The following is a 21,083-nucleotide window of genomic DNA, read 5'->3' as shown; positions in this document are numbered from 1 at the left end:
TTTTACTGTAAAACCTTAATATGTTAAGAACACTGGTATTTATTGATAGTCTAAACTGATGATCTGAGCATACTGCCAGGGGATTTTTTTTCTTCCCTGTTTTCCCCATGGCAGACTAAAAGGACAGCTTGTAACTGGGACCATCCATCCATGTATCCATAATTTCATAAATTTACAGTTTATATTCAAGGTCACCAGAGGATGATCCCTATTAGTGTTGTTCCAACCATAGCCACCGACAGACAAAACTTTCACTTGGATACATGACAAGCTATTTTGAAACAATAGCTAATTGTTGAATTTCTACATAAAAGGTTTTGATGTTCAAGGTCCTCAGTGAACTTGACTATGGTGCCACCATCCATTATCCGGAGCTTATTTCTACCTATCCATGGTCACAGGGTGATGGGGTGGAGACAAATACTCCCACTCACATTCACACCTACTGGCAATTTAGAGTCATATTATTAAGATAACTGAATTGAGAGAACATGAAGCTCTGTGTTTTAGTTGAACACTGGAAGGATGATGTGGAGCAAAAAAGGTACATACTGGAACTGAAAATGTCTTGCTGCCTATCAGCAGTTTTAACAATGTAGAAAATGTTATGAAAACCATGCTTCACCTCTGTGAGAAAATAAAGCACCAGAAAAGGTTTGCTCTTACAATACTGACAATACTTAATTGTCAGTTTATTAGGTACACCTGGCTAAAACTGTATCTGAGTCTAATACAATAGTCCTGCAAAAAATCCTCCTTTATGGAGGTGATTATATTTAGTTTGTGTTTAAACTGTTTTCAGGGAGGTGAATTCAACTGTATGATCAGCAGGATGTAATATGTGCTGATGTTGCATTGTATTGCATAATAAGGACAGGCATTCACAGGAATTTGGCTCACCCCTTTTATAGGCTAATTACCAAACATACATCTGCTTTTAAAAAATAATCTGTTGTTTTTATATTTAATATCTACCCCAGAAAATGAAGCTGTAACTGTAACTGAAATGCAACCAGTTTGACCTTTTGCTTTCGATGTGGTAACAATACCGCAGTGGATTTATCACTAACACCGAACATTAGCCACAGGATTATTCAACATTCAAGATTTGTTTCATTGTACATCATTGAGCATGAAATGGGCAGGAGAATGATTATAATTAGGATGTCTTTTTCATCTTTCAGCAATCATAATAAATATCAAGAAATTCAAACAAAATAAAACCAAGTTGTAGGGTGTAAAGTTGACCACTTTGGTATTTTAATTTGTTTGACGTAAATGAAACACACCAATGGCCACGTCTTGCAAAACTTCCTCATGCATCAGTTACACAAGTACAAGCTGAAATAACTGTTTCACTCCCTATCTTTCACAATGTAACTTTGGTTAAAAGTAGACTACTTTCAGTCTTCTATTATTTACCGCATAGTGTGTTCCAGTGTATCACAATAGTCAGAAGGTGTCAATGTTAGGAAAAGTGCAGAGCAGCTCAGAAACCTACTGTACTACTTATTGTAAATGACAAGACACCAGAGAATGTCAAGTGTGCAAAAAATAAGGAAGCAACATTCACAGTCAGGCTCCTTTTCAGTGTTCATGAGCTCCAGGAAATCTATGTGGGGTTTGATCAATATCAACCTTTTCATTTATTCTACGTAATATACAGAAAGATACCATTATACAACAGAAAAAATGAATTTGTTTCCTAATGGTAGTGTTTGTATTATTAAACCTACAACCAGCGGCACCAGTTGTGCTCTGTTTGTAGCTGAGATTCAACAATAACTAGGGAAATATTAGGGCCTAAAGAAAGGAATATTTTCTCAGTTGTACATGGAGCAGACTGCATTTCTTTAGCTTCAGAGCAACACTGAATTGACTCTGCTGTGCTATACATTTACCATTACTTGAAACAAATGAGAAAATACAAATGAGTACACCAAATTCATTGTTGGTTTTAGCCTCTGTATGGTAGTGTGTGAAAACAATAAAAACAGAAATCATCTTTTCTTTTATGAATAAAAATTCAACTAGTGCAAGTTGGGGAGTAAACAACCCTGTGTTTTGAACTTTGTTGTTGAGTTTGTGTGTTTAAATGATTTTTTAAAAAAGTGTTTGCTTAGTTATTACAGAAGTTATGTATGCTGACAATAACTTAAGTGTTCTTAGTTTCGGCTGTACTGGTTTACACAACTATCCCATGTTTTTGTGTTGCATGTTTGTCCCATTACTTTTCCTTAGCAAGAACACAGACTTTTACAGCTTAGACGTACCTTGTTTTAGTCTTTAAAGGTCAGATCTCTGTTTCAACCCTGTGTTGGTAATAGAGGTGTGCTGCCTTTCTGTTATGAGAAGTGTGTCTGTATCAACACTCCAATGAGCGTGTGTGTGTCTGCTACCTCTGAGCTGAGGACAGACAGCAGCAGCTGTAACTCACAGAACAAATTGGGTCAAGGGATACCAAAAGTGTACTGACTGGAAAGCCAGGTCGGAGGTCACGCAGTCAACGAATACATCCAGCAACTCAACACTGTCACTCACCATAATGTCTATTTCTGAACAGGCTGAGCACAGACAATGATTAAAACTGACAACCAAGTAAAACAATGTGCAAATATTCAGTTGGCACACTAAAGTGAAAATGTGGAAGTCATCTGTCCAGGTGTGTTAACAGCAAAGAAGATGCTGTTACTTAAAAGCCACTGGGTGAATGTTTTTACTGTATTTTATTAAATGTCTCAAAGCTTTAAATGAAAAATCCACCCTCAAATCACCTTTCATGTTATGCATATGTTCAGTCTGTGAAAAGTATTCTAGGACTATTTTGTGATTTACTTTCTCATGTACCTAATAATCCTCAGCTTTTCTTAACTACTACTTGATTTTGTGATTTTTTTTTTTTTTTTTTTTTTTTTTACAATGTCATGATTCATTGGCTGCATAGTTCAGGTTTATATTCTGTAGGCTGAAAGAACAAGCGGGGCAGTGTAGGTACCAACTGTTATAAACGTAGTGGAAAAAATTCAGAGTTTAGGCCAACCAGCTATTATGTATGTGAAGAACATACAGGTGTTTTCTGACCACTCTCAAAATTGTTTTCTAATCTGATTGGTTTGGATTACGAAATTGCAATCATGACCATCACTGTCAAGGTTAAAATAACTCCTTGGTTAATGTTAGGACATGATCCTGGCAGTGGTTAAAGGAAACTAATGTTGAGTGTTGGTAGGAAACAGTAACAGTCTCCCATGTTAAAGTCTTTTTTGCTGACTCATTCTTCCACACAGACCTCCTCCTCCCTTTGCAGAATTTATGGCTCTATAAAAACCCTACATTACTTCCTCCATTGCTTCCAACAACAAGTCTGCACCAACACTCCACTGATGGACGCTAAAGGCCTTTGTCATTTGATCGTCAACAGATGTCACTTTTCGTAGTCATATTTGCTGAAACTGATTCAGCTGATGTGGTTTGGGGAAGACGGTCTCAAAACTCTATTAAAATATGGAAATTTTCACAGGGTAACCTCTGGTATGGTCAAAGTCTACAAAGCAACCAATGAGAATACAACATCCAGTAGTAGTGCCAAATACACTGGCAGATGGAATTTTGTCAGCGTCACTTCTTAAACAAAGCTGAAAAGTTGTAACAACAAAAACAGTGTTCATGCTATGAACACAGCAATTGTTTTTTGGTTTGCTGCATTTCAAAAAGCAGCAATTTGACAAACTGTTGCCGATTACAACACTATATCACATTACATATTTACGCTGTAGCATTAAGAAGTCTTCAGGCATTCATGGCAGAGTCTGGTGGCCCAAAATTGATTCTGTACAGTCTAACTGCGTTAACTGATTATATGTCATCTCATAAAGCCATTGAACTCATAGGAACTCAACTTAACTGCCAGTGTGTCGTGGCTGGTACTAAAAATGCTTGTGGTTGCATTGCATTCTGGTCTATGCTGGAATGCAATGGTCGATACTTATGCTTGTAGCATTAGAGAAAGGGTTTCTATCTATGCTGCAAAGCACCCCCTTGCTTACTGATGGTGATAGTGGTCACTTGAGATGTAAGTGAAAAAAAACTCTACCCTTCACCTCCACAGCAGATGCTGCAAATGTCAATTCCTTTGTCAGAAACATTAACAATACACCACCAAACAATATATTAGATCCAAAAAAGCAAACTACCACAGCACTACCAGTAAAACCTTTTCTCTAAGATGTGCATCATATGATAGATTCAAATTCAAATACTGTTTACTGTTTAAATCCCTCACCATTTAACAAATCACTAGTAACCATTGCAAATGAGGAATGTCTAGTAAAATAAAAAGCAAAAAAAAATGACCAAGCCCCACGTAAAAAAAAAAAAAAATATTATGGTTAATAAAATTGCCATAAAAACCCTAATGTTAAAAACGTGTTGTGATTAACTTTTGTTCTGTTAAGTCATACAGCAAAAGGGTCTTGAGTACAAGCCCCTGAATGGACAGTCATAATCATAAACATGAAGCAAAAGTACTTTAGTGCTTATAAATCCCCTAAACCCAGACCTACAGCAGGTACAGAGTACCAGTGTGCAAAAGTGGAGGTGCATGGAGCTGACACAGGGTCACTGTCTTCATGAAGTCAGAGTCTGATTCGGAACATGCCCTGGCTCAGCTGAAGGCGGAACAGTCGGCAGTTGGCGATGCGCAGGGCAGCGCAGGCTGTTTTGGACAGGTCAGTGGGTAACATAGGCTTAGTGCGATGCCATGTCCCAGTGCTGCGGCGAAACTCCCGGATGTAGTCAAAGCTTGTACCTGTATGCACAGAAAACACCAACTTTACACAGTAAAACAGTGAATTTCTTGTAGCCCTATCAGAACTTGTTTTGTTTAGAATGATTTTCTTTTACTGGCCTGTGTCCAGGTCTCCCACTACATAGATGCTGGCTCCGATGGGTACAGCACCATAGACGAAGGATGAGCTGGTCTGTATACATAGGTTCTGGTCATCCAGGCACATCCACCTGCACATATTGTACCACAGACACAATATCAAAAACTATTACAAAAAACAAACAAACAAACAAACAAACAAACAAAAAAAAAAAAAAAAATCAATCAACACTCATGTTGATTATAAGATTTTCAAATAAAATATGTAGGACAGATATGGACAGGAGCATTTTGCCACCATTCTGACAACAATGTACACATTCTCTATACAAACACTTCAGTCCTCTTTATTTGCATGTGCTTGTGTATGAACCAAATGAAATTTTGAATATAAATACTTGTCACTGTAGTTTTAGCCATTTTATCTGAAAAGCAATTTTCTGTCCATGGAGGAATGACTCATCATCTGCTAGTGAAAATGACAAAATATGGTCACAGCTACTAAATTGACTTTGTGGTGAGACTGTTTTGTCAACTGTTATCTCGAAGGTCAAGAATAAGGTCTGTGGCTCAATGTTAAAAGTAATGACAGCAACAGTAATAACAAAAGAAATTCCAGTTATTCCATACTGACCTCCTCATCTCATCATGGTAGAACTCAGACTTGCAGGTCATCATGTGTCTTTGCTCAGGGTTCTCATTCTCTTGGCTTCTAACTCCACCGAACACATAAAGCTCCTGGCCAACCCCACACGCCACAGAGCCAAACCTAATCAGGAAAATAACAGGGAATTTAAAAGCACTATGGGATCAAATCTTCTCTTCTGACATGTTATTGCCACATTAACAGGTAACAGGATAAAACAAACTTAAGTATAAGAATAAAAATATCTGTGCAATATCTAGAATGGTGTGGTAAATTTTCCAGAAAATCAGTTGATAAAATAACATAAAATAAAAATAACTGCTCTTAGCTAACCCAGCAAACCTAGTTCCTGATGAATCAAAATAATCCTTTTGCAACATTACCCACAATAACCTATAAATCTCTGACTTTAAGACAATATGTCACATTGGGTCTGTGACAGGCTACTAACCATGACGAGAGACCAAGCAGTGACATGATATAGTAAAATAGCTAATTGAAAAAAACAAGTCAATATGACAGAGCCAACCAGATAAAAGCTCCATTAATAATTTCCAAACCAAGAACAATTATTAACAAACAGAGGTAAAACTCTGCTGTATATTTCATGGTGAATTCCCTAGAAGTGACAAAGTTTTGGGGGGTTGAAAGTGGAGCCAACAAAAAAAAGGTATAAAAATCACACATCTCCTTGACATTAGCTTGATTTCAACCACTTTTCCTTGTGTCTCTAGGATCCCTATTCCATAGTGTAAATGGTACTACCCATTAAGAGATGTAGAAACTGAAAGACTGAATATTTCTCCACATTTTATGTGCAACAAATATGCATGCTGTGACTCAGTGGCCTCAGTTATAGCTACTTCATCATCCTGAGCAACATTGTGATGGAACAGCATGAATGTGGTGATACTGATGAGAAAAGTCAAACTGAAGGTGAAATAGAGAGCGCAACTATAACCGTGATGCCGTGTTTTATTTCCTGTGTTAGTCAAACAAGTTGCAGAATTCACCATCACTGGCTGAAGTTAAATGTTTGCATTATATAGTAAAGGTGTCAAAATATCTTCAATGCACAGGAAAAGGAAGCAAGAAGATAACACCATGAGAAAAAACAAAACTAAGCAAAAAACAAAAGAGTGACTTTTATCTGCTTGTATTGTAGCTGATCAAATCAAAGATCCTCTTTCTTTTGTTTTGCCCAGACCAGCTAACACAATCAGAGGCTGTTTACCTTCTCTCTTTCAGAGGACATAGGCCAGTCCACTGCTGGGTTTTGGGATCAAAGCATTCAACGGAGTCAAACAGCTTCCCATAGGAGCCCCCACCCATGGCATAGATTTTCTTATTCATGACAGCATAGCAGCCAATCTAGTGTAGAAGATAGACACATTTGTACAAGTCACAGCAGGGGTTAAGATTAGACAGGAAAGCGTTCACTGAGGGAAAATCAATCAGTTGGTCTAGGTTTTGTCTACATGCTGTGACGTCCCCAGGCCGTTCTGCGTGGTCATTTCAGTTAGGGCTAGGGTTACACTATCCTGTTTTTCAAGATTTTCAGCTGTTTTTCTGGTCCTGTAGGTACCTTTCCATTATGGTTGAAAGAAGTGGTTTTGTTTTGCAATGTTACTCATCAACAAAAAGGTTTCACCCTGTTTTTTTCTTTACTTTCCTTGGCACAGAAAATGAGAGAAGAGAGACGAAGAGGATGAATGACACGCAACAATAATCCAAAGATGACCTACAGCTGGATCAACTAGTTGCCGTTATACGATGAACTGTTTTAAATCCTAAACAGCCACAACCCCTGAACCATGAATAGTTTGACTATTGTGTGGATTTGCCATCTTTTGTGTCATTTTGAATTCACTGTATTTGAGTTTTGTACTGTTGGTTAATGAAAACAAGTCATTTGAATACTATTTTACTGAACATTACTCAGTTAATTATAAACCTGATTAAATATTAAAAACCATGACAAAAAAAAAAAAAAACTGAACTTAAAGTGTGCCTAATGTAGACCTGTCAGGATATCTACTTTTAATTGAAAATATATTGGCCCAAAAGTAACTGTGATAGAGAATATTATTGACATTTTAAGGCTATTTTATGCCAATGATATAATGATAATATAATAGCATCATAACACAAGTATACCCTTTCAAAGAACACTAAACTTTTAAATTGGTAAACAGTCCGATATTGGAATTTCATAAAATTAAACATCCAAAATGAAGATAGTTGGTGTGGGTGAGGAGGATACAGAGGATAGGGTTGAATGGAGGCGGATGATTTGCTATGGCGACCCCTGAAGGGAGCAGCCCAAAGGAAAAGAAGAAGAAACATCCAAAATGAATAAAACAAATACAATAGGATCAGACAATGGCTGCATCTCTTTGGTGATATAGCGATATATACTATTTGTGAACATCCACCTCTCATGCTGTCATGTTTATATCAGCACCTGTAACTATCAACCGTTGGGAATGTCCAGCTGTGGTTTTTGATCCCAGCTCAGGAAACAGGATGGTTGGTTTTGTTTTAGATTAACTGTTTGGTTATTTGTATTGCCACTTTTTGAGTTGACTTACTGGCTTAGTCACATCAATGGGCTCTCCTCTCTCAGCCTCTCAAAGGCAAAATGTTACTACAATGGAGCAGTGGAATCCAGCTTATAAACAATGTCCATTTGTATTTATTGTTTCTAATTCTCTAGCTGAATTTCTGCAGTTGCTGTGAAAAGTCGCCTTTTAAAACATGTATTAGCCAACTATTAATTGTTGGTATCTTGCAAAGGTACACATTTACACAATATGATAAGTTGATAATGTAATTATTGTGACAGGACTAACCCAATGCAAAGAGTTCAACCTCTGGAGAACTTGAGCATTATGGAGCCCAACATAGTGACAGTTAAACTCTGCACTGAAAATAACACTTCAGTCGAAACTGAAAAATAAAACATTGGCACTGAAGCATTTCTACTGGGAGGAAAAAAAAACAAAAAACTTTGGCATTTAAAAAAGTATTCATCCTGGAAAAAAGTACAATAGACCTCCAGTAAATGGCTTCCATGAGCTCAGGTGGAGCTTCCAAACCACAAGTCTGTCTGTCCCCAGTTTCTTTTTTTTTTTTTTGGACCCAGAACTGAGCTGATCTGAAATTAGCTTTTAGTTAACTAATCTAGCTCAATAAGGTTAACGCTGAAGTTAGCATTTGTCTTAACACTAGGTTATAGGTAGGTGGCTAAATGTGCTAACACAAAATATGTGGCAGCCTCAACACCAGAGTTAATGCTCAGGGTTTGTACTCATCAGTCCTGCTGCTCATGTGGCTGCTGCTGTGGACTTGCTCCAGCAGACTGCTGCCAAATCCAATAACATTAACATAAAGCTGGTAAAAAGCTCACATTAACTTCATATCAGCCCAATTCTGTGTGGAGGGAAAAATGAGATAGAGACATACTTGCTGTTTGGGAGCTCCAGATGAATTCATGCTACTGTCATGTAAGGTAGTGAGAGTCGTCTATGGCAAACAGTTTTATCATGTAAAGGAACTGCTACTACACTACTTTATATAATTACATTTTAGATATACATAATGGCAATTATACAAGTCAGTTTTATATTTTGTCAAATGGTAATTAAAAGATATCCATGATAACATTCTTACTAGTAGAAACTGTATTTGGCAATGTTTTCAGCACAGTTAGAGTGGACAGCAAGGCTGTGCTGTTTGTTCCTTAATATGCATATTTTATGCAGAAAATATAGTTACCATAATAATAATAATAATACATTTTATTTGTAGGACATTTTACATTTAAAAAATCTTAAAGTGCTATACATCATGAATGAGAACCAGAAACTGCAGTAAAATTTAAATTAGAGATACTACTAGACCTAAAAACATCATTATATCCCTTAGCTCCCTCCATCAGAGCCCTCCAGTGTTATTGGGATTGTTATTTTCATTGACAAAGTTTATCTGGCACGACAGAATATGTCTGTTAAATTACATTGTGTACAGGGACTCAGCATGTACAGGCTAAAATAAAATCACACATATCATCTGATCATAGGGTAGACATACCCCGTGTGCACTATGTTTATAGTCGATGTGGCAATCTGGGACAACCTGAATACACAAGGATGTAAATGTGTAAGAGTATAGTATAATACCATCTACAGTAACTACAGTGGCTTTATGGCAAATACCAGTTATTACATATCTGTTAGTAGTTTTGACTTCAATACAAAACAGGAGCTTATGTATAGATTAGCACTGGGAAGTGGATCACGACAAAGTCTTTTTCAGACATGCGACAACAGATAACACTGCACCACTGATGGACTTAAAAACATACTTTGCGATTACTTATGTTAGAAGGTAGAACAAGATGTAATCCTTCTCTATGCATAGTCTACATTGTGATTCAACATTCAACTGGAGGGTTTGGAAAATGTGACTAAGCTGGTACACAAAAAGATGTTATATCAGTTATATGGAAACACTTCGTCTTCAGTCATCACAAAATGATATAGGACAAGACAAAGCTACTGCAAGTATAAATACTCACTACCAAGAATAAATAAAATTAATTTACATCATTAAATTCAACAAAATATTAGGGAAAAAGTTTTCTACAGTACTGTGAAGGGCTGGGTATCGTTACCGACTTCATGAATTGAAATGATGTCTGTTCAAATGGTTTTGGAGATTTGTGGTATTACCACAATATTTTATCTCAAGGGGGGCACAGCTTTGTCCAGCTCTTCTTTGTCATCTTTTTCTTTGAATTCAAAATGCTGCCACACATCTGCCTTCAGAGCTGATGATGCTCCCACTGTTGTAGCTACTGTTATGTTGTGGTTTTCCCTCGCACGCAAACTAATCTCATCGTCCGGTCTCGTGAGCGTTGCACGGTTTCCCGAGTGTTACGTGATTAGACAGCGGAAATCGCATATATTTAAAAATTGATCCATGGATTTTATGAATCAATACTGGATCTTTCAAACGAAGATTTTCTGTGACATTGTGACATCACATCCAATCATCCACTGTGTTACATATTCTACTTTCCTGTGAATATGACAGGCATGTGTGCAGTTACCTTGCGGACCATGGTCATACTAGTCTGCATTTTCCAGGTACTGAAGTGAGGGTCAAACACTTCAACAGAGGTCAGCTCCATTACTCCATTCTCTCCTCCAAGAACATAGATCAGACCGTCCAGCTCCACCACACCAAAGTTCTGACGAGCCTACGCACATCAGTGATATGAGAAACAAACCAAAGCAATCTGAGTTTTTATTTCTCCTTCTATTACAGGGTTTCTAAGTTGCATTTTAGATAATTGATTTTACGTTATATCATTCTGATATGCTTAGCAATCAAAACAGTGAAACTTTACATTATATGGACAGAACAGTAGTGCAGTGGTAAGAAACGTAGCCTCATAGCATGAAGGAGTGCTAAGGCATTTCTGTGCTGTATCATGTTTGCCCTGAGCTCATGTATGTTTCGCCCAGGTGCTTCAGTTTCCTCCCACAGTCCAAAGACTTAAGACTTAGCTCAACTGGTGACTAAAGATATGAATGTGAATTGTGACTGTTTGTCTGTTTCTATGCGGCAGAATTCTCTACAAGAACAAGCAGATATACAGTGGGTACGGAAAGTATTCAGACCCCTTTAAATTTTTCACTCTTTGTGTCATTGCAGCCATTTGCCAAAATCAAAAAAGTTCATTTTATTTCTCATTAATGTACACTCAGCACCCCATCTTGACAGAAAAAAACAGAAATGTAGAAATTTTTGCAAATTTATTAAAAAAGAAAAACTGAAATATCACATGGTCATAAGTATTCAGACCCTGTGCTCAGTATTGACTAGAAGCACCCTTTTGAGCTAGTACAGCCATGAGTCGTCTTGGGAATGATGCAACAAGCTTTTCACACCTGGATTTGGGGATCCTCTGCCATTCTTCCTTGCAGATCCTCTCCAGTTCTGTCAGGTTGGATGGTGAACGTTGGTGGACAGCCATTTTCAGGTCTCTCCAGAGATGCTCAATTGGGTTTAGGTCAGGGCTCTGGCTGGGCCAGTCGAGAACGGTCACAGAGTTGTTCCGAAGCCACTCCTTTGTTGTTTTAGCTGTGTGCTTAGGGTCATTGTCCTGTTGAAAGGTGAACCTTCGGCCCAGTCTGAGGTCCTGAGCACTCTGGAAGAGGTTTTCTTCTAGGATATTTCTGGACTTGGCCGCATTCATCTTTCCTTCAATTGCAACCAGTCGTCCTGTCCCTGCAGCTGAAAAACACGCCCACAACATGATGCTCCCACCACCATGTTTCACTGTAGGGATTGTATTGGGCAGGTGATGAGCAGTGCCTGGTTTTCTCCACACATACCGCTTAGAATTAACGCCAAAAAGTTCAATCTTGGTCTCATCAGACCAGAGAATCTTATTTCTCATAGTATGGGAGTCCTTCATGTGTTTTTTGGCAAACTCTATGCGGGCTTTCATGTGTCTTGCACTGAGGAGAGGCTTCCGTCGGGCCACTCTGCCATAAAGCCCCGACTGGTGGAGGGCTGCAGTGATAGTTGACTTTGTGGAACTTTCTCCCATCTCCCTACTGCATCTCTGGAGCTCAGCCACAGTGATCTTTGGGTTCTTCTTTACCTCTCTCACCAAGGCTCTTCTCCCACAATTGCTCAGTTTGGCTGGACGGCCAGGTCTAGGAAGAGTTCTGGTCATCCCAAACTTTTTCCATTTGAGGATTATGGAGGCCACTGTGCTCTTAGGAACCTTGAGTGCTGCAGAAATTATTTTGTAACCTTGGCCAGATCTGTGCCTTGCCACAATTCTGTCTCTGAGCTCCTTGGGCAGTTCCTTCGACCTCATGATTCTCATTTGCTCTGACATGCATTGTGAGCTGTAAGGTCTTATATAGACAGGTGTGTGCCTTTCCTAATCAAGTCCAATCAGTTTAATTAAACACAGCTGGACTCCAATGAAGGAGCAGAACCATCTCAAGGAGGATCAGAAGAAATGGACAGCATGTGAGTTAAATATGAGTGTCACTGCAAAGGGTCTGAATACTTATGACCATGTGATATTTCAGTTTTTCTTTTTTAATAAATTTGCAAAAATTTCTACATTTCTGTTTTTTTCTGTCAAGATGGGGTGCTGAGTGTACATTAATGAGAAATAAAATGAACTTCTTTGATTTTGGCAAATGGCTGCAATGACACAAAGAGTGAAAAATTTAAAGGGGTCTGAATACTTTCCGTACCCACTGTAGCTGACAGATGGATGATGATTATACTCATGTCTGCTTATATGTATTAATTATGAAGAGCAATTAATATCCAGTCAAGATATGTGAATTTGATCACTTTTCTCTTAATGTCTCTTTTAATCTCCTAAAAATATGAGCAGGTGACAAGCAGGAAGTTTGTGTCAAATTTGCTTGGGCTCCTTAACAAGTGATATGTATTGTAGCACTGCTGACACCTAATGGTCAGCAGTGCTACAATAAAATAAAGAAAACAGTCCAAGAGCAGAGCTGCAGAAACACCTGTTTCACCTACTTAAAAAATGTTTTCAAACCTTCACAATGCCTATTTGACTGAAAGACCTGACCTTGGGAATTAATGGTGCAATTAGAAATTAACAATGCAGCAAAACAGCATCAGAAATTAGAGAGAAATATGCAATGCAAAGACTACTATACATTACCAGCAGTAAACAGCAGAAAAAATCTTGTTGTTGAAGCGTCCATTAAGGTGCAGTTACAGAAAAAGGTCAGTATACCTGCAACATCGCAGGTATGGGGCTCCAAGCGTTGGAGTCCGGGTCATATTTCTCTCCACTGTCCAGGACTGTGTTGTGTTCATCTGTTCCTCCCAGCACAAAAAGAAAGCCCTCTAACAAACAGGAAACACAATGTTATTACTGACTTTCATGTGTGCTGTACTGTTTTATTAAAAAGGAAATTTCTTAAGTGTCACCTGATGGGATAAAATTCTTTAAGTAATTTGTGACATGAGCTACAAGAATTTCCTGGCCTATGCTCAACACTGACCAGCAGCAACCACCCCGTGGCTGAGGCGTGCGATGCTCATTGGCTGTAGCTCAATCCAAGCCCGTCTGTTATTGTCGTAGAGTGGACACATGCAGCGCGTCACCGCAGTTGGCTTCCTGTTTCTGCAAAGGTAGAAACCCCCCCAGACCAGACAGGAAGCAAGAAGATTGTAATTTAACTGCATCTTCCTGTTTGGCCACGTTTCACTAGAAATTATCCTTGTTCTTAACCTTGTGATGTCTTAGACAATTGAACATGACATGAAATGACATGACATAATACAAGTAAGGTAAGTTCTGATAACGCTGTACCAAAACTGAAAAACATAAACTTGATGTCTTCAATTTCTGTATTTTCATGTCAAAAACATCTGCAAACACAAACTAATGGCTGTTTTCTTTTTCAGTGATCATCATCAGAGCTCATGAATTACTTTTTCACAGCACCATATACTTCAACAGTCTTGCTACACTTATTCATGATCTTGTACACAATTTTGACAAAATTGTGGGTACTCTTCCATTAAAGAAAGAAAAACCCACAATAGTCATCGAAATAACTTGAAACTGACTAAAGTAATACATAAAATTTTACTAAAATTTAACTAATGAAAATCAGACATTGCTTTTGAATTGTAGTTCAACAAAATCATTAAAAAATAATCAAATGAAAGTGGCCTGGACAAAAATGAAGATACCCCTAGAAAAGATTGAAAATAATTTGACCACAGGGTTATGTAAAACTAAAGTGTGTTCTGTAAGTAGTATCACAGGTGAATTCAAACTTGTAATCAGTCAATCTGCCTATTTAATGGGTGAAAAGTAGCCACTGTGCTGCTTGGTATCATGGTATATACCACACTGAACATGGACCACAGAAAACTAAGGAGAGACTTGTCTCAGAAAATTAGAAACAACATTATAGACAAACACGTTAAAGGTAAAGACTATAAGACCATTTCCGAGCAGCTTGATGCTCTGGAAAGCTTGGTCTCAGTCACAGGTCATAGGTCCTCGAACTGGTTAATGGTCCAAAACACAGAGCTAAAACCACTGGACTATTCTGAAGAGGCCTTCTATGAGCCCTGATTTAATTCCTATTGAACATCTGTGGAAGAGCTGAAACATACAGTCTGGAGAAGGCACCCTTCAAACCTGAGACAGCTGGAGCAGTTTGCTTAGGAGGAGTGGGTCAAAGTACTTGTCAACAGGTGCAGAAGTCTCACTGACAGTTACAGAAATCTCTTGATTGCAGTGATTACCTCAAAAGGTTGTGCAACAAAATGTTAAGTTACCATCATTTTTGTCCATGCCAGTTTCATTAGTTTGTTTTTAATGCTTTTATTGAATCACAATTTAAAAGCAATGTCTGATTTTAATAAGTCCATTTTCAGAAAATTTTAATTTATTATTTTTGTCAGTTTCAAGTTATTTCAGTGACCATTTTGAGTTTTTCTTTCTGTAATGGAAGGGTACCAACAATTTTGTCTATGTGTGTAAGTGTTCACATGGTTGATGATATGAATGTTGATTTATTAAATAAATGTTCATGGTTTGCAAAACATATGAGATAAGACAAGATTAGATAAGATAAGATAACATACGATAAGACAAACTTTATTCATCCCCAAAAGGGAATTCAAGTAGTCTTGTAGTTAATTAGTAAGTCAGTCATGAAATAGTTAGTTGTCATCTGCCATTGGCTAAGGTGTTGTAGAGCCTGATGACAGTGGGGATGTAGCATCTCATGTCTCGTTCAGTCCTGCAGTGCAGTGAGGTGAGTCGTCCACTGCAGCTGCTTCTCTAGAGTATCAGGATGTTGTGAAGGGGATGATCAGTGTATTCCAGGATGGCATCTACATTTTTCTGTCTGCATCTCTCCACCACAGCCTCCAATGAGTCCAGCCTCATTCCCGTTACTGAACAAGCTTTTTGCACGCTTGTCCAACCGCCTTGAATCCTTCTGCTTTATGCTGCCTACCCAGCAGACTGCAGCATAAAAAAATGAACACTTGCTACCAGTTTGGTAAAACATGTGTTGCATCTTTCTGTAGATGTCTAAACACCTAAGCCACCTTAGGAGGAAATGTCGTCTCCGCCCTTTTATATAGACCATTTGTATTCAGTGACCGGTCTAACATATTATCGAGGTGCACACCTAGATATCTTAGTAGACAGAGAATCATCCTCTGCAGGACCTTCATAATATGGGATGTGAGACCCACCGGCCTGTAGTCATTTAGTTCAGCTCAACACTTTATTTTAGATCCTGGAACGATACAAGATGTTTTCCACAGAGCCAGGACCCTCCCCAACTATAGATTCAGGTTAAAGATCCTCTGTATAATTGGACAGCACAGTCGTTAAGCAGCCTTGGACATACACCATCTCAGCCAGCTGCCTTCCTACGGGACAGTCTTTGTAACTGCAGCCTCACCCCTGTTACTGTGACAGGTGGTGAAGAGTGCCCAGGTGAAGGATGGGGCATAGCTGCAGTGGTTGAGATGTACACAGGTAGAGGACAAAGAAGGAGACATTGAGGAAAAATTAGGAGGTATGGCTGGACAGGCTGGGGCATTTGCAGCAGTGTCAAACCTGTTCTTTTTTGGAGCTAGTGTTAATTCCCCTCCACACCCATTTGATGTTATTGTGCTGTAGATTGTTCTCCATTTTGTTTTTGTAGTCCTCCTCAGCCTGCTTTCATCTCCTCTTCAGCTAATGTTGGACATGTTTGAGCCTTTCTTTGTCTCCATCTTTAAATGCCTCCTTTTTCTGGTTAAGGATTGCCTTGATGTCACTACTGATCCAGGGTTTGTTATTAGGGAAACAGCACACAGACTTTGTAGGTATAATAGTGTCTCTACAGAAGTTAACGTAATCTGTGAAACAGTCAACCTGTCTGTCAATGCCCATGCTGTTCTCTTTTTCTCCCAGCAATACCTTCCAGTCTGTGCATTCAAAGCAGTATGCCACAGTAATATGTGATATGCTAATAAGTAATACGCTACAGTTCTATGAAAATAAAAATCCTATATTATATAATCAACTCTAACCTGTAAACAGCATGTAATATGACTTGATCACTGTAACAGTACTGCTGATGCTCACGCTATTTTACAGTCAATGTATATTTTGTATGAGACACCCGCATCTGATCATATACAATTTGTTATGATTCTTCATGTTAAAAGTCTTCCAGAAAATATTTTTATGGCAATAGTGTTGGTAAGGCTAAACTGGAGTGAGCTAAGTTTAGAAACTAAGGAGATATAGAAGACTCAGGTACAGCTATAGAGGGCTCAAGTATAAATATTGTTATGTATATAAAAATGAACAAGTCATGAGAGTGGATTCTATAGCTGAAAAGCTTTTCAGTAAAGACATAATGGGCTTTTATAGAATCGAGAGTTTTGCAAAGAAGGAATCAACACTTTCAGGCCGTTTTGAGAAACTTCACATACAAATGAATTTGTCGATTGAGTTACTGTTGTGCAGGTGACAAATATAACTTTTAATATTGTAAGACAACAGTGACCTATGTGCAGAAACTGGTATAACTGTCTTCTAAAGTGAGGGTAAAGTTGTTGTTTTGGGTGATTTTATTGTGTGTGCTGTATGCGTCTTTCTTTTGTTTTTAAATTACGCTTGCGTCTTTAAATAAAAGTTGATGATGATGATTACCATAGCAATAATAATTTATATGAGCAAATAGAATAAATGATAAAAACAAAGATGGCAGACTCACTTGCGATCCTCTCCACCAGCGATAACAATACACTCAGAGTAACCTCTGGGTTTGAAGGCGGCGAGGAGAGCCTCACCCTGTAGCTGACCATCCCCCAGCACCGGTTGGCAGTACTCTCTAATCACCTCCCTCATCAGTGGCTCCCCCATGGCCTAATGGGACACCGTGTAACACATACCAAGCTTAGCTGCTAAGTTAGCTGAAAGCCTCTAAAACAGCACACAGAGTGTGAACCTTTGATTAAAACCGTGACTGAACATTTACAATATCACAGCTGCTCTGATAAAAATATAAAATAACCAGTTAAATATGGAAAGCACTTTACGGGTTCTCTACCTGCTCCCTCAGGTAGCTTTGTTCCAGTCCCTGCAGCCATACCACAGACATCACTTCCTTCATGTGTACCTGTAAATGCAAGTAAAACAATAAGGCTCATAACAAACACGACCTTGTTTGACCACTCAGACACATAGGCATAGGACTATAAAATTATTTTTATAAACACATCCGGCAGACACATGTAATGCTCCATTTAGTGAATGCAAATCAAATAGTCATTCTTTTGAGCTCCATTTTATAGTCTCCACCAACTACCTTCCTTTACAGCTGCAACAGTGCTCCATCACATCTTCCAGCTAGGTGCTAACATTGTCTATCAGATGAATTTTGTGGGTCAGGTAGTGTAGATTGGGCTTTTCAGAGTGTTTTATTTGAAAATACCTGTCTGCTGCTGCTGGAAACTCTCAGTTAAATTACAATATTAAAGTTTCACAAAATAAAACTATTTACAATTAGTTAAAAAATGTGGTGCAGAGCTGAAGGGAATTGGTGATAACTTTCTGTGGGTTCAGCACTGGAAGCATTATAAAAATATGAATTAGAATAGTTTTAACACTATGAGTGAAACAATTATAATTCATTAATTTCTGTTTTTGCAATAACACAAACCAAGGAGTGCTGTTTTCTAAATGTTAAAATTTCCACTTAGGCTAAAAAGTTTCCATGTGCCTTGACAGTTTTCACGTGAAAATGAATTCACGTGAAAATGATTTTCCAGCTATCCCTGCGCTTCCAGCTTCTAATTGGTTCAATACACCTTTTATGGTATTATAGGAAGACATGTAGAGATTCCTCCTAAAATTTAGTGTTTAGTAAGGTCAAAGTACATTTCTGACTTACACTGCAATGTCACAGTCATTTACCAAGAATTAACATACTGTATATTTTAGTTTCCTCAACAGAAAAAGACCAGAAAACCAACAAATCAAATAAATCCACAAAACCCTAGTTGACTAGGCTAACACACTTAAACCTGCCATACTCAGTCACACTGATACAGTTCTAATCAACTGTAATGAGGAATTAGCTCAGATGAAAGTTGCCTGTCTACATTTTTTATAACCTCCACTGAAGCTGAAGTGAATGTCACCTACCCTGCGAATCTCTGGGTCATGTGAAAACCATCGTACCACAGCCTCCAGAATGTGCTTTTCATTGCCCACATTCAGCTTCTCCATGGCTAGCACCTCACAGAGCCGGTCTGGGGGCAACTCTCTGAACTCCTCTGTGAGCGCTACATCGCGAAAATGTGTCTGCAGGAACTCGGTGGCTGCATAGTGGACATGGTAAAGGCAGTAGTGGAGCGAGAAGAGACGGATGCCTATGCAGTTCTCTGCTGTGATGCATCTCTCTAAGAACTGGCAGCAAAGGGACTTGAGGTCCGTCATGAGAAGCAGGTCAGACGCCTGCACCATGTCCTGGATGGTGTCTTCACTCAAAGTGATCTGCGTGTGAAGGGTACACACATACACATGTAAGCAGTGAGGCAATAACATGTTAGGATGAACAGTATACAAATGACTGTGCTTGCTACACCTAAAACCTGAGAATGTGGTGTTGCTGTTAAAGCCTCCACACTCACTTCACCACTGAAGACGTAGTCCAGGATCTGTTTCATGATAGCCATGGACACTCCCTGCAGTTCAATTCTGTATGTAGATCCATCTTCCTTTGGAGGATTGTAGTTCAACTTGGTCCTAAAGGAAAAGTAATACACACACCACTCAGGTTGCTTAACATTTTAAACACCGGCCAAAGATAACAAATGTATGATCACATCTGAGCTGACAGACCAGGACAAAAGGCTGCTGCCAACCTTCCTGACCTGATGTAAGGGCTAGATGCAGCCAGGATGTTTTTCTGGACAGGGAGCTCCTCTCCATCAACCACGAGCAACGCATCGTGGAAACTGTGTTCTTGCCAGAAGGTGCGAAGGACCCTGAGGAGTTTCTGTGAATGTTGCGGATCTGAAACCTTCGAACCAGTTTCACTCGATCCCGGGTCAGGCATGTCTCAGCTTGTGACAACCCCAATTATGTACTGTGCACTTCTCTTTTTAAAACTACAGTTCACTATTTGGGATCAAAATAAAACACGTGTTATGAATTTAAACAGATGAAAAGACACAATTATTCCATTCTACATGCACAAATACAACACGTAGCGTTAAGTTACTAGCTACTTCACAAAAACTGGCTTTAACAAACGGTTCTTATGCTAACGTTAGTCACCTAGCTAGCTAGCCCTCTACCTCCAGGGCAGGAATGGGCAGTATGGGATCCCTGGATTCGGGAGTAACGTTAGACAGATAACGTTAAGCTTGGTTACGGTCAGCATGTGGTAAATTAATTAAACACCATAAGACACGACTTGTTTGTGTGGAAGATGAGGTGAAGCTCAGAAAGCTTGGGATCTAACGCCACCCACATTACTCCTCAGGTTCAGTCTGTGCTTATAAAATGTAACTGCAACCCTATAGAGCTTACTGAATGCCGAATATTGTGGAGAAACCTGAAGAGTCATATGTCAAACCATCCGCTAGGCAACCAGCAACTTATATAACTGCACTGAACCACAACTTCTTAAATTGACAGATTTGTGACATTAGGTTTGGAGACGCTGCTGCTAACTTTGGTGCGTAAACGCTAATGTAACGTTAGCAGCAGAAAAGCCGAGATGTCGACAAACGACACTTATGACAAAGACGAGATGATGTCTCTAGCAAAGTTACTGGCAATTCAGCAGAAAGAAATAGCTAACGCTAACCTTAGTGTAATTTCACTGGTCAAGACACTGACAAATACAGACACCTACCAGCACATAGGCGTGAACCCTGTCTTGTATCATTACAATGGTTCAAAGTTATGTCGTGTTTCTGTCGCGTTTTTTTCTTTTAAATGTCTTACCTTAATACTAGGAAATGCGCTTTTCATGTGCACAGTGTCTATATAGTTGGCGTCATGTTAGACCACACGAATCATCCTCAGGCTAGAATCTCAACGTGAATATGTTGCATTCATGACCAAAGGAAACGCAGTTTAGACGACTTCCCTTACTAACACACATATGTGCTACCTGTCTAAATATAGACAAATAGATATATTTAAATAAGTAGCATGATCTCATATTAACTAACACAACGGATCATTAAACCAGCTGCTTTGAAACGCGCTTATTATTATCATCACAGAATTAACAGAATTTAACTGGTACCTGAACACAGCATCGGCTAGGCGGAAAGGGTCTATAAACAATGCTCCAATACTCTTGGGGGAAACTGTATAGCAAGAGAACTGTGCACACATTATTTAAGTAGCAGATCTTAGTTGGGGTGTGTTAATGATTTGTGTCAATCCCCCTTGATACAAGCAAAATCGATTCAGGTTGT

The 21,083-nt window shown here is 38.8% G+C and overlaps 1 protein-coding gene across 3 annotated transcripts; it reads right to left on the bottom strand.

Moving 5' to 3' along the window:
• Positions 1–1,238: 1,238 nt before the first annotated feature.
• Positions 1,239–20,982, bottom strand: gan (gigaxonin). 3 transcript variants are annotated; one of them, XM_026310575.2, is made up of 13 exons: positions 20,602–20,982; positions 19,521–19,767; positions 19,278–19,392; positions 18,790–19,140; positions 17,693–17,761; positions 17,357–17,508; positions 13,613–13,734; positions 13,342–13,454; positions 10,645–10,794; positions 6,766–6,902; positions 5,520–5,654; positions 4,907–5,016; positions 4,635–4,807 (listed from the first exon to the last, which is right to left on the bottom strand). In XM_026310575.2, the coding sequence occupies exons 2-13, from the start codon at positions 19,703–19,705 to the stop codon at positions 4,635–4,637; spliced, it is 1,812 nt and encodes a 603-aa protein (XP_026166360.1). In that variant the 5' UTR covers positions 19,706–19,767; positions 20,602–20,982. The 3 variants fall into 3 exon arrangements, with proteins under 3 accessions (XP_026166362.1, XP_026166360.1, XP_026166361.1); XM_026310576.1 differs by having other exon boundaries at positions 20,510–20,626; XM_026310577.1 differs by lacking the exon at positions 20,602–20,982 and having other exon boundaries at positions 1,239–4,807; positions 19,521–19,705.
• Positions 20,983–21,083: the final 101 nt, after the last annotated feature.

Source organism: Mastacembelus armatus, chromosome 6 (genome assembly GCF_900324485.2).
Source record: "Mastacembelus armatus chromosome 6, fMasArm1.2, whole genome shotgun sequence".
Classification (NCBI taxonomy): domain Eukaryota; kingdom Metazoa; phylum Chordata; class Actinopteri; order Synbranchiformes; family Mastacembelidae; genus Mastacembelus; species Mastacembelus armatus.
This window is presented reverse-complemented; position numbering and strand designations above follow the sequence as displayed.